This window comes from Mya arenaria, chromosome 17 (assembly GCF_026914265.1).
Source record: "Mya arenaria isolate MELC-2E11 chromosome 17, ASM2691426v1".
Taxonomy (NCBI): Eukaryota; Metazoa; Mollusca; class Bivalvia; order Myida; family Myidae; genus Mya; species Mya arenaria.
Genome location: NC_069138.1, coordinates 33,730,116 through 33,745,197, shown reverse-complemented (window position 1 = coordinate 33,745,197; position 15,082 = coordinate 33,730,116). Strand labels below are relative to the sequence as shown.

The following is a 15,082-nucleotide window of genomic DNA, read 5'->3' as shown; positions in this document are numbered from 1 at the left end:
GTGTATGCAGACAATTATTATGTCGAGATAAGACAACTGTTGTAAATATTATTTAATTATTATTTTGAAGAATGGCTGTGTGATTTGTGTTTTATGTGTAGATACATACAATATGTATTGTAATGTACTTAGTTGCGACTGAACCAAGCTATAAATCTATTTTTCCATTTAATATTGTCATTAAGATCACACCAAATTCATGACATGTTGTTTAAATTTTAAGGATGGAGCAAAGAAGCGAAGAAAATAAAAAGCAATGCATACTTTCCCTTGACATAACAATATAAATACATGTACTCAAAATCGACACATTGTTAAGATTTGAGATTTATTTGCATAACATCTAGAAGGCCATGATCTATTTGTACAAATAAATGTACTTTTTTAGTGTTTTCAAGTGATTCAATGTATATATATGACAAAAAATAAACACTTAACAAAAAATAAAATAAACATTGAATAAGCTTATACAGCAAATGCATTAGCTAAGTTATCAAATAGTCCACAATTATATATCTCATACATGCATGCTTTTAAAATAAGTAATCATTAACTTTATAGATTTCAGTTTTCAGTCAGTTATATAGTTGTGAATATATAAGTACAAACTGAAATTCACAGTTCAATAAGATTGGAAACATTTGATGCGCCCACATTAATGGGAGTTTGGGGATACTCAATTTGCCGATTCTGCGATGTCTGAAAATCGTTAATACATTCTCTGGTAGCCATTGAGATGGACAAGTGCCCGTACATATACATGTTATATAAACTTATCAGGAAAGCTTAAATCCCTTCATTCTAACATACTAACCTGTTTTACATCGCGTGTTTACGTTCGCCATGCGTGTAACCGTGATCAGCAGATAACATCATGCCCACGATTAACACATGCACAGTGCACGTATACTGGTCGTGCATATCTATTTGCAGTTTGTTGTGGTTTTAATCACAAATTCACGTCTAACGCGAAATTGCCTTTAATTGGAATAACATTCATTCATACATTTAGAGACTGTATTACGTTATTTTCCAGTTAAGATGCTATGAAATGTATAGCGTTTTAATGGCGGGGAAGGTGACGAACACTGACCTCACCCCCCTCACCCCCCCCCCCCAAAAACAAAAAAAATAAATAAATAAAAAACATTTAGACACACACACGTGTCTATGCTTTGTTAAATAATTCAAAGTGACTTCATGATTTAAAGGTGATACAATTGCAAGAAAAATTAATGTCAAACAATATATAAAACTGATATCTTTGTGTATATTTTTACGTAGTGAATCTTTATTACTGATGTATCACATAGCTTTCTTACATGTATCGTTCGTGTTTGCGAATATTTTAAAATCGATTTTCTTGATTTGTCTTCCGCGTAAATCTGGATTAATTTAAAAATAGCGCTGGTATATGTATATGTACTTATCACGTGATTATCGTTTGCTAAATATACACATTATAAACTGGGAAACGATTATGCGCTATTTCAAAACGGTAAACTCAGCTGAGACAGCGACAAAATATTATTTAAATCATGTTAAAAGATGTATTATCTGCCTCATACTAGGTCGTATTGACAATTCTAAGTCTTGTTTTGAGGAAATATACTGAAAACGTTCCGAATTTGGAACTTTCTGGTGTCTAGTTCCTTTAAAAAAAATAAGGACACCAAAAACTCAATGTCCTGCAATGCTTGTGTTTTGTAAAATTAGACAACGTTTTATAAATATTTAACCGCACCATTTTTTTTGGATCTTTTCTTCCTGTTGCACAGGCTGAGCTTCTTTTCTTTTTTAAATGAAAAATCGGTGTTGTAAATCCCATGTCCAAGACATCAATTTGGTCTGGGTTAAACTACCAGTACAATTGCCATCTATAAAAACCAAAACAAACTATCAGGAATGAGTATTTTATTTAATATCACAGTAACAACACTAAAACACTAGTCATTTTTATTTAAAATACTCAACAAAATTTGCATTCCTTCAACGAAAAAATCAATGTACTTGAGACTCTAAACACTTGAAGTACTTCTCTATAGCAACTAAAATCGTATATGTACAATTGAAACAATATAAAGCAGAATATAAGTCTGGCATCACCTTGATGTAATCTATTTTCAACAAGAAAACAATTAACAACAATCTCATTAAAACATTAAGAATTGTATTCATTGGTTTACCAATTTATAGATGTATTCATCACATTTGGGTGGTCTAATTGGTGTGTTTTTTAATTCACCAAATACGCAAAATGAAATATAAAAGGGTGAGAGTGGTCAAATGGTATAGGACGCCACTTCTCATCCATGAGGTTTTGGATTCGAACCTCACCAGGGTGGTAGTGGTCTAGTGGTATACGTGTTCATCTTTGACCCAAAAAGGTTGTCGGTTTACAGCTATCCGCCAATCACCCGATAGTTTGCGGATTGGATCCCCATTAGAGCGAGAGTTGTCTAGTGTCATAAGTGGCCTCCTCTTACTCTTTAGAGATGTTGGTTATGAGCCCTGCCTGTGCTCACAAGAAGTACACATAACTGCATTGAAAACCTTTATATTCACCGAAACAGAAGTATCAACAAGAGATGTTTGTCAAAAATTATGCCCCTTCTTAGCGCCATGTACCGAAATGACAACTGAGTTTTCATTGACATTGAGGCAGTTTTAAGATTATTTATAGAATAATACATGGTTGACCATGGCTTTTGGTAGATAATTGCCCCTGTGCAAGGAATAATTGCCCGAGGGAATTATCAACCAAACGCCATGGTCAACCATGTATTATCCTGTATAATACATATGTTATGTCATTTGTCAATGATTTCAAATGGATTTAAAACATGATTTTGTGGAATAATGAAGGATATGCATTATAATTAGCATATAATCTGAAACTCTTAAAAATGTGATATTACAAAATGGTTTTTGAATGGCATTAGCTGCGAAAAAAAACGAGTGACTGGAAATCAAAAAAGCAAACCTTGTCGTACGTGTTTTCAGAATAAGCCTGCAATTTTTATTTTTTTTCAAATATTTTCTGTTTTACATCGGCTGATAATGATGTTCATTTCAATAGGTGAGCACAGCTAGGGTCGATCAAGCCTAGGAGCAGTTTCATAAGAATCTCGGCTTGAATGACCATAGCCATTTCACAGCAATAATTAACATTTCTCAGCGAGAAAAACAAACCGTTTCAACAAAACATTTCATTGGCTCACTGCTTAATGAACTTTACCGAATGTAAACATCCGGTACGGTTTCGGGTAGTACTCGTTACTGAAACACGGAATGTGTCATTATTGGTAAAACTATTTTCACTATTATTGCACCGATAGTTCATTTTAATCCCTTTGAAGCTTTTAATGTTTAAATCTTTTCCTACCAAGTATACGATGGCCATTTTTATTTTCGTGAAAATGACGTCAGTGTCAGGCAATTATGCCATAATCGCCCTGACGTGCCGTGATAATCTCACGGGCGGAGACGATAATCATTATTGCGAGAACGGATTTCTATAGTAAAATGTTACTATTTATAGTAGCATGTGTATTATGACCAATTAAAGTGTGAGGATAGTAGGTACAGCTTTTAATCATTCCAGATGTTGACTGATATTTGCAGATAAACATATATTCTCCTACAAGCAAGGAATAAGTAAATATGATGATTTACTTTAATGACAAATATGAGTTATGAAATTGATCTTTGACTTCAAAAACAATAGGGGTCATCTACTGGTCACCCCAATCTTAATGTCAAGTAGGGCCATGGGTACAGGCATTGTCGAGTTATCACACGGACAAGTTTTTTTGCGTTCAGGGTCACTGTGACCTTGACCTTTGACCCGATGACCCCTAAAATCAATAAGTGTCATCTACAAGGGTCATGATCACAATAGGTCAAGGAATTGTCGAGTTATCACTCGGAAAAGCATTGGTCTACGTACGGACGGGCCGACCGACCGACCGTCATACCGACCGACATGTGCATAGCAATAAACCCCCTCTTCTTCGAAGGGGGCCATACTTAATCGGAGAAACACACATGTGAATCAAGAACAGCGCCGCGCATTGTCAGTTTTACAATGTTCTGCTATCGATTTTGTTGCCGTATTTTTTACACTATTTTTAAATGATGTGCATGATTTCTGTATTGGTCCTTTAAAACGTGTGCACAAAAGTTCATGACCTTAGTATGCATAATACTTGTGTTATCCCAAGATCTTTTTTTTGCATTTACATGTAAAGCATGTCATGTAGCGAACGACGTCCTCAAGTGAGTGCAGTACGAACACTTTAACGACAATGCTAATGAAAAGACAAGGTACACTCAGTGCCAATGTATTTCTATTTGGTCCCCGAAGCGAGTATCATACGACCTCCCACTGCATGAGGCAGGAGTCCTTCCCGCCAACGGTCATCACATACCGTCCAGAGGGGGAGAATACCAACCTGCGCACTGTGGCATGGCAACGGTATGAGTGGCAGAAAGCCTGCAAGAAGATTAACTTCAATATATGCTATACATACAGCAACAAATTAAAGTTTCTTTGCATCTTTGGGCAATTGACAAGTAAAGGAAGCAAACATTGCGTTTCAATTTGTGAAGGATGGTAATCGAGCGTAAAACAGGCCTCAAATGGAAGAAAAGTCACCTACCCCAACCTGGCTACACGGATACCGGAACAAACTGAGGTTGCCACAGTTATCGCCTGCTACCGCAATTTTGCCAAATACCCCTACCGATGTCATTTCCCGTTCTTTCGTTGTCCTGGATGCAACTATTCCAGCTATAGAGGCGTCGATTGTAACGCTGTCTGTTGCCCATTGCATTGATGGAAGTACTGCTTGTTTAAGGAAGAGCTCAAGAGTGGTAGGTTGCCCTGTATGAAATTAAAGGGACTTGCTTATCGTTTGTAAAATGCACTATTTATTACACAATTAAGTGCTGCAAATCATTAAGAGTGTTAAAACTAAGATACTGGCATCTGGAACCCTTCAGCAAATTTTGTTCCAATATCTTCATTGAAGGACACAATTTTCTTTAGCGTTTCTAACGGATTTGAACGATTCGTTGGTGCGTTATTGGTTGATTGAAATTATCACGTGATGTTATCAATGCATTGTTTAAACGTCAAAATGTCCATCACTGGTATGTATATCCTTTGCATAGGGGTTGCGGCGTCGATTTTCTATTTCATTATTGACTTTACCAGCGTGGGTTCGCACGCCACTAAAACCAAAATATTTTTATACTTAATTTGTGTTTTTTTCTGCATTTTCGATATCAAAGAGTAAAAATAATGATACAATGATTGTTTTCAGATGCATTACGAGAAACACATATTTTTGGTCCAAAAATATGAGCTAGTCCCTTTATGTGAAAGAACACTTGCACACACATAACATATATAGAGGATCTCAAATGAGTGTTTATTTTGTATCAAATTTATTAAACGAGTTTATTTTAAAACGATAAAAACGAAGCTTTGCCGAGTTGTTATCGTTTTTAAATGACGAATTTAATAAATTTGGTACAAAATAAACACTCATTTGAGTTTCTATTTATAACAAAACTCAATTACGGTCGAATTCTAGGTCAAAGATTCTTCAATACACATTCTCGTGTCCTAGAGCGAATAATTTACATTGAGTATTATTAGGATGCCTCATCCGCATGAAAGAAAATAGTCCGACATTAAAACATTTTATTTACAATACAAAACATTAATGTCTCAATTACCAACCGATTTTCAAAGGTTTCACTTAAAAAAAGAATACATATTTCAATCCATTTAAATTAAGCAAATCAATAATAAGAGCAATGTCATAACTGCGGGACGTCGTTAGTAATCACGCGAGTGTGTATGTCATTTGGCGGTTGAAGTTTGAAAATACCGTTAGTCAGCGTCACAGTCGCTTTCAGTAGTGCGAATTCGCTTTGAAGCTGTTGGATAACATCATGGATTTTTTGTCATTTTGATAGATATGCACAATGAGTTTTACCACCGTGAATTGGAACACGAAAAAGTGAGATTTCATGTGGGATCAGTGAATGCGTGAACTTGGGCATTGCTGGCGAACTGTGTGCATAGACTGAGCATTGTGCAGATATTTCCACTGGAGTACAGGATGTTGGATATTTCCTTGTGTTGATCTGGATTTATGTGGCTATGGTTGTTTAAAGATGCAATGTTCTTGTGTCCCGGTATATGCTTAATCTGGTTCGCAGGAATTAAGCCAAGCCTTCTTCTCCGTTTCATCGTGGAACTGAGTTTGTTGAGACCGACAGGATTTATTTTGATAAATTGCTTCTGATGTTTGTTACCGTTTTTTGACAGCGCGTGGGAATACTTTTTTATGATGAGATTACCTAATTTGCATAGTTATTACACTAGTTATATATGAAAAATATTGCATGGGCTATATCACTCCTGCGCCGTAAGTTATGTTATAAACTTTATTATTATCGTGCATACGCTTAACTTCTTCAAATGATCATAATTACAAATCTAATTTATCACCTGCTTATACCAATACTTCTTACAGTGTTACGTAGATTACTTACAATACTTGAGTTCCATGGCAGTTGAGCTGGATCGTAAAAGGTAGAAATCTCCATGTTTGTTTGTTGACCAATCTACGGCGTTCACTGGGCCCGAATGTCCCTAAATGGGAACATTTCAAAGTCAAAAAGCGAACCATATGTTGGCAATGTGCAACATTAAATTAAGATTCTGTAACCATGCAAATAGGTGACATAATACTCCTTCAAATAGATCATTAGTTGTTAATTGTTTATCATTTGAGACAAAACACATCAAACATTTCACACATGTATTTATACATTTAAGCATTTTAAATACGTGGATATCGCATGTATGTCCACAAAGGATATAGTTGTAGTTCGTCCGGATCATAAAAACATCATTACAAATAATAATTATCCATTAATACATGAACGATATGATCAGAAAAATCAGTCGATTTGCCTTGTCTGATATATCATGATGGATGATTTACATAACACTAGACCTTTAGTTTATCATTGAAAAGGTGATGGTTAATACAAAACACAGTTCCTTTTGTTTGCATGCGAAAATGTACGGTAAATAGATACCACTGTACCTTTAGTTTAGCAGTGAAAAGGTGATGGTAAATTGATCACACTTAACCTTAGGTTTTCCAGTGAAAAGGTGATGGTAAATAGATCACACTTAACCTTAAGCTTTCCAGTGAAAAGTTTATGGTTAATAGATCACACTTAACCTTAGGCTTTCCAGTGAAAAGGTAATGGTTAATAGATCACACTTAACCTTAAGCTTTTCAGTGAAAAGGTTATGGTAAATAGAACACACTTAACCTTAAGCTTTCCAGTGAAATTCCACATTGTGTATAAATAGATTTGAACTGTACCTTTAGTTTGCAAGTGAACAGCTTATGGTGTATAAATAGATCTGAACCGTACCTTTAGTTTGCCAGTGAACAACTTATGGTGTATAAATAGATCTGAACTGTACTTTTAGTTTGCAAGTGAAAAACCTATTGTGTATAAATAGATCTAAACTGTACCTTTAGTTTGCCAGTGAACAACTTATGGTGTATAAATAGATCTGAACTGTACCTTTAGTTTGCCAGTGAAAAACTTATGGTGTATAAATAGATCTGAACTGTACCTTTAGTTTGCCAGTGAACAACTTATGGTGTATAAATAGATCTGAACTGTACCTTTAGTTTGCAAGTGAACAACTTATGGTGTATAAATAGATCTGAACTGTACCTTTAGTTTGCCAGTGAACAACTTATGGTGTATAAATAGATCTGAACTACCTTTAGTTTGCCAGTGAACAACTTCTGGTGTATAAATAGATCTGAACTGTACCTTTAGTTTGCCAGTGAAAAACCTATTGTGTATAAATAGATCTGAACTGTACCTTTAGTTTGCCAGTGAACAACTTATGGTGTATAAATAGATCTGAATTGTACCTTTAGTTTGCAAGTGAAAAACCTATTGTGTATAAATAGATCTGAACTGTACCTTTAGTTTGCCAGTGAACAACTTATGGTGTATAAATAGATCTGAACTGTACCTTTAGGTTGCCAGTGAAAAACTAATGGTGTATTAATAGATCTGAACTGTACCTTTAGTTTAGCAGTGAAAAACCTATTGTGTATAAATAGATCTGAACTGTACCTTTAGTTTGCAAGTGAACAACTTATGGTGTATAAATAGATCGGAACTGTACCTTTAGTTTGCCAGTGAACAACATATGGTGTATAAATAGATCTGAACTGTACCTTTAGGTTGCCAGTGAACAACTTATGGTGTATAAAAAGATCTAAACTGTACCTTTAGTTTGCAAGTGAACAAGTTATGGTGTATAAATAGATCTGAACTGTACTTTTAGTTTGCAAGTAAACAACTTATGGTGTATAAATAGATCTGAACTGTACCTTTAGTTTGCCAGTGAACAACATATGGTGTATAAATAGATCTGAACCGTAACTTTAGTTTGCCAGTGAACAACTTATGGTGTATAAATAGATCTGAACTGTACCTTTAGTTTGCAAGTGAACAATTTTTGGTGTAGAAATAGATCTGAGCTGTACCTTTAGTTTGACAGTGAACAACTTATGGTGTATAACTAGATCTGAACTGTACCTTTAGTTTGCCAGTGAACAACTTATGCTGTATAAATAGATCTGAACTGTACCTTTAGTTTGCCAGTGAACAACTTATGGTGTATTAATAGATCTGAACTGTACCTTTAGTTTGCCAGCAGTGAAAAACCTATTGTGTATAAATAGATCTGAACTGTACCTTTAGTTTGCCAGTGAACAACGTATTGTGTATAAATAGATCTGAACTGTACCTTTAGGTTGCCAGTGAACAACTTATGGTGTATAAATAGATCTAAACTGTACCTTTAGGTTGCCAGTGAACAACTAATGGTGTATAAATAGATCTGAACTGTACCTTTAGTTTGCCAGTAAACAACTTATGGTGTATAAATAGATCTGAACTGTACCTTTAGTTTGCAAGTAAAAAACCTATTGTGTATAAATAGATCTGAACTGTACCTTTAGTTTGCCAGTGAACAACTTATGGTGTATAAATAGATCTGAAGTGTACCTTTAGGTTGCCAGTGAACAACTTATGGTGTATAAATAGATCTGAACTGTACCTTTAGTTTGCCTGTGAACAACTTATGGTGTATAAATAGATTTGAACGGTACCTTTAGTTTGCAAGTGAAAACTTATGGTGAATAGATAGATTTGAACTGTACCTTGAGTTTGCCAGTGAACTCCCAAATGTACGTTCCATCGTCTTTCTGCAGATAACCGAGGACATATATCGTCGTGTCGTGCGAACCAATCGCTAGTTGTTTATAATCTGAAAAGAAAAATCCACCAGTTGTATAAAAGTAGATAAGTTATCGACATGTTGTTTTTTGCGTCATGCACTAAAAAGCAATTGATTTGTCAACAGTATTGACTGGATAATATAGACTATGATATAAACATTTTTGCAAATTTTAACCAAACCAAACAACTAACCAGTTTTATGCAAATGGCTGCAAATTTCTTTACTATTAAACATTTAAATGTATTTATATTCAAGACTAATAAATGCTTAATATTTGAAGATTTGTATCTTTACAACAATGTTAAAATTTCATTGCTCTTTTAGACTTCTGGCAACATAGACCGTCTGGCCAATAATAGCAGCTTTAACACTTTGTTTCGTTATGACCTCTCCATCATTGATCGGAATAATTTAAGAAAATGGAGTTAAAATTCATAAGTTTACTATTTGGAATTTTACTCTTAAAACCAGGCTATCGATGATGATGAACCAGTAACATACCGGTCGAAAACTTGACAGAGTCTAGACGGTCCCTGCTGACTTTACGGTCAAATAGCTGTGTCCAACGATCTCCCTCCTTCTGCAGTACATGTACACTGAAAGTGTTGGAAATAAAGCCGCATTTGCCGAGTAGATAATGCATGTGATAGGAATGGGCATAGGAAATAATAAGAAATAAAGAAAGGTACAAATGTTCAAAGGAAGGCGTGGGGCCAAACATAAAAGTTCAAATGTAACAGAAGCATAAACGAGTAACCAAACAACGTTCTTTACAAATGTTCAAAAGTAAAACACCAATAATTATAACAGTATCAGAAAAAATAATAGCAACATTAAAACATTCATTCAAACAACGTTTGGACCATTTTTGCCTCCATCAGGTTACAAACATGTATACACATCTACTTCCATTCCTTATGAAAGGCCTTTCGGGAATTGATAATATTTTTCGATGAACGCAAATCTCCGGATATGTTCGAATTGCAAAGTATCGCGAATTTATATAAAATGTAAATTGTTTAGCTTGTTATTGTTTGTATTGTGTCAGCAGATCACAAAAACAACATAAATTAACAGATTAAAATGTATTAATTAATGATTTGTCAAATGTATTGTTGCCATAAACGTTTGATTCTTACGTTAAAGGTAGATTTAACGTATCAGCTATGAAGTGTTCCCCCCCCGCGTTGTCATGACGTCATATCATGAACTGTTTCCGGTTACGGTCGGATTGTTTTATTTACAGGGTGAGAAAGGGTACTGTAAAGTTTTCTTAAATGAATGATGTAAAATAACAACTCTGGTGATAAATATTAACCTTTTAATGTACATATAATTAATGAATTGCGTGATTGATGTCATTATCGGAGATATAAACGCAGTTGGGCTGGTTAAAGTACCCGCGGAATCTCGTCGAACTCCACATACTTTTACCAGCCCAACTTCGTGCATTACCCGATAATGACATCATTATTACGAAATTCATTCCTTTAGTTTGCAATACAGGAAATGGCGCCTTCAACAGAAAAAAAGATAGTTGTTAACATTTTAAACTGAAAAGTATGTCCAAAAGTAAAACATGAAGTCGAAAACTCCGAATAGTATTCATCATACACATACAAAATGCAGCCAAGAAGTTTAAATGAAACATACAAATCCACTTCAAATATTAAAAAGTACGAGAGACATACGGCCGAATTGAGAGTAAAACACGTCGAATAAAATTATTGAAAAGTAAATCGAAGCGACAATTCAATGGTTAAAAATATAAAAGAAATGGCAATACAAGGACAAACACTTATTAATAGCTTTAATTTCAGAGAATTTCAGCAAATGACTGACTTGTATAATATATGTCGTAAATATAATAACGTGAAAAAAGACACAATGTTCCTTTTTAATAATAAAATACGAGGGCTAAACATTAGAGTTATCTTACTGGCCATCCCTTGTTCCCAGAGCGAGGAGGTTTCCAGCATTGTTGCTATCTACACACAGGTACTGGTAACCCTACAATGACATAGTTCATATAATTGACATGACACTATAAGTATCTTCCATGGCCGAGCGGAAACGAGGTTTACCGAGCCGAGCGTATGGTGTTTAGCGGAAACGAGGTTTACCGAGCCGAGCGTAGGGTGTTTTGCGAAAACGAGGTTTACTGAGTTTCCGCAAAACACACTGCGCGAGGGTCGGGATGAACCTATCTTACACTAGCGGCTATGGTAGATGCTTTTTCTCCCATCTCAGTTAAACAAAATAAAGTAAAAATATATTTTTGCTGGAAATCTTTTGTGCGTAGTTAAAAAAAATGCGTATGGATAAGTGATAATTCGTGGTTGTCATGGATATGCGCGCAGTGATTCAGATAATGTTTATACGCAAATCGATTTTTAAATAGTTCTGAGGAGAGTGAAGCATTATTTCTTGAAAGGTGCGTGAAAAACATTTTATGCTGACACTCAAAGCGAGAAATAATTAATAAGCTTTCTAAATTTTGCCACAAGACAAGGTTTCTATGATGCTTCAGACTACTGTTTTATCTTTGCCCGTGGGCAAGATAAGAATTTCAAGCATGGTTCATTTTTTGGATTTACTTATCTGAGGTGGGAGAACTGTTTATCTTACAATGATATAATTATTTAATTAAAATGACACCTTGTTACCCATCAATGACATAGTTCATATTATATAAATGGTATGACACCTAGTTAGCCTACATGGCGCCGACCAACCTGGTATAAATATTCACAATTCTATAACCAATGATATTATATATATCATACATTTTAATGTACTTTGTGACTACCCTAAGCAAGCAAATGCTCGTGAACTTGACTATCTTTAAATTAAAGTTGTTATTATTAAGGTAAGTCAGATTTAGCGTCATGTCAATTAGTAGCATTGCTGTTGTACTATATTTAATATTGTTTTCCGCATTGGCCTACGAGAGCTTGACCCCAGTTTTGCATGGGCACTTTGCCAATACAAAGTTGTTGTGTTTTTTTTAAACGAAACAGTCAAACCGCGATGGCTAGAACTTCCATATTTCAAGCTTTGGGAAATTTGAGCCAAGCGGGAATGCTTACTGTATGTACAAAAAAGTCGGTCAAATACATCCAGTTTGAACCAAACGATGAAACCGAGCATAGTGAGTTCGAGCCAAAGGTACTAGGTGTTTACACAAAATTATAATTATCATAGTACAAAAGGAAAAAGTAGACCCGGTGTGTCGCTGAATGCAAAATTGTCATATTGGTCATTTCTGTTTCTACTACACTGTTGCCCATTGCTCAGGAATGAGTGAAAATAAAACACTTTCGATTTGTTTTTGGATAACGGCATTTGTATCTTTTATACCTTAAACTGTACTTTTGATTTCGATATTTTCCCAGATGTGCTGTATCCGCAAATCAGTCCATCCAGTCCTGCTGTTATGATGTCAGTGGACGAGTTGGTAACACGTGTAATGCCTCTGACGTCATCATAATGACTCTGTTGAATAACATTAAGTTAATTCAATTAATATTAAATAAGAAGAACAAAAAATATTTTCGAATAAGCATAACTAAATATATCCGGTATTATATGTTGTACATTTCTCTTGCGAACATAATATTACTATGATGGATTTAATGAGTGTGGTTGTTCTTGTATTGTTTTTGTTTAAAGCTGCACTCTCACAGGTTGACTGGTTGACAACCTTTTTATTGTTTGTCTTGGAATAAGCCATTTGTTGTGCAAATCCCTGGAAACCAGTGATAAATGACTGCTGACAAAAGATCAGATCACAGTTTTTCATAATGACGTTCGAAAACTTTATGGCTAAAAGCGTTAATGCCGCTTTATGCTAAATACATATTTCGTCTGTTTGAAAAATATATGTAATTGTAATCTGTCCTATAGTGAGCTGCATGTATCTTATATGACTGAATTGAAGGTGTTGATGTCAAAATCAGCTGATTTTGAGACAAAAGATAAAATGAACTATAAATGTCCTAACTGTCAGTCTGTGAGATTGCAGCTTTAAAAACCGACATACATTTCAGCAGATTTTCTCAAGTAATTTCACTCTTGACAACGTTCAATAAAGATCTAATTGATAAAGGCTTTTATCTACATGGATCTGCCCATTTATATATTTCACAATACTCCAATAGTAAAGCTCAAACATGTTAACATTTAGTGGATGTACCTTTATCCATGTTCTTGCAATGCATTCGTGGTTTCTTGTCATTCACGTAGAACCTTGTTATATAATATTAACAACTGCTGCATATTTCATGTACCTTATATGTGTCGGTTTTAAATGAACTAGTCTTTTGATTTAATAAACCTTTCTCAGACTTACTTACATATAACTACGAAATAAAACAGAAATCTGCATGCAATAAAATAGTTATGCCTTTGAATGGCCGACAAAATATCCTAAAAATCACCAACTCAACTCAGATGAAAAAAATATATTGATACTTCGTTTACTTAGTAATATATACCTATATATAGAAAAAGGAAATACTGGTGATAGTTTATTTTTCATATTTATGATAGGCAACTTATTTAGTTAGTGACCGAGATCCTTATTGGAACATAAGAGCGCTAACCATGTTTACAAAATACGTATATACTGACGTCATTTGTGCGTAAATGGTTAAATATATTCGTTGAATGACGTCATAACTGCTGCTACGCATAGCGTTTAAACTATGCATTGCGTAAGTATGCAGAATGTTTAGAGTGATAACATGACTACAGGATACTGGTATGACGTTCATACTGATACATAAAACACCGCATTATCTCATAGCAGCTCAGGTAAAGGCCAATTACAATCTGCACAAAATGGGCATGTAGTAGTCGTTAGCAATTAAACAATGAAAACATCAGTGACGTATCCAGAAGCCTTACAATGAACCAAGATCCTGTTTGACTACATGAGGTTAGAAGCCAACAAACAGGCGGAGACGATACAGGATAACACACATTGCATAACTGCTACACATTTGTTGTAGATACATATTTAGGCTACCTCGAGGTGACTTTTGGAGAAAACTAAGGAAGAACTCACCAGGGACCGTTTCAATAAAGATCTTAGTCGATTTTATCCGTAAATTGAAATGACTTTAGTGCCGTAGTTTCATTATATTGCTACACATTTGTATGTACTGAACATGAGCCAACGTTGAAATTGACCATGAAATTGAGGTTATTAGCCCAAAACCAAAGTATTGCCATTTGTGTCGTATATACAGATTTAAGATACGTAAAGTTACGCCTAAAATCCTTTATTGTAACGGCCACAGGGGTGTTTAGACCGGTTTGTAAGCGCTCATCATCCCACCCCCTCATACAAAAAAGACCATACTCTCCCGCAATATAGTGCTAACGAGAGTGATTTAGAAGAAGTTTACATAACTTTCTTCATAGTCGTTGTAAATTCAATTTAGTTCTAGAAGCATGTACATTGAGTACAAGTGGCGTGTTCATTAACTACTAGTAGCATGCTCATGAGATTCTTGTAGCATGGCCATTGAGTACTAGTTGCATGGCCATTGAGTACTAGTTGCATGGCCATTGAGTGCTAGAAGCATGCTCATTGACTACTAGTAGCATGTTCATTGACTACTGGTAGCATGTTTATTGAGTACTAGTAGTATGTTCATTGAGTACTAGTAGCATTCTCATTGAGAACTAGTAACAAGTTAATGAGTA

The 15,082-nt window shown here is 34.9% G+C and overlaps 1 protein-coding gene across 1 annotated transcript in view; it reads right to left on the bottom strand.

The window, feature by feature from the left end:
* Positions 1 to 3,596: 3,596 nt before the first annotated feature.
* The window catches only part of LOC128223404 (echinoderm microtubule-associated protein-like 2), a 38,357-nt gene continuing 26,871 nt past the window's right edge, over positions 3,597 to 15,082 (bottom strand). The window contains exons 21-27 of the mRNA XM_052932683.1: positions 12,731 to 12,865; positions 11,310 to 11,380; positions 9,872 to 9,966; positions 9,291 to 9,397; positions 6,571 to 6,670; positions 4,662 to 4,885; positions 3,597 to 4,495 (exon numbers count right to left, since the gene is read on the bottom strand). Coding sequence (XP_052788643.1) covers positions 4,373 to 4,495; positions 4,662 to 4,885; positions 6,571 to 6,670; positions 9,291 to 9,397; positions 9,872 to 9,966; positions 11,310 to 11,380; positions 12,731 to 12,865 — 855 coding nt within the window. The 3' untranslated portion in view covers positions 3,597 to 4,372. The remainder of the gene's footprint in view (positions 4,496 to 4,661; positions 4,886 to 6,570; positions 6,671 to 9,290; positions 9,398 to 9,871; positions 9,967 to 11,309; positions 11,381 to 12,730; positions 12,866 to 15,082) is intronic.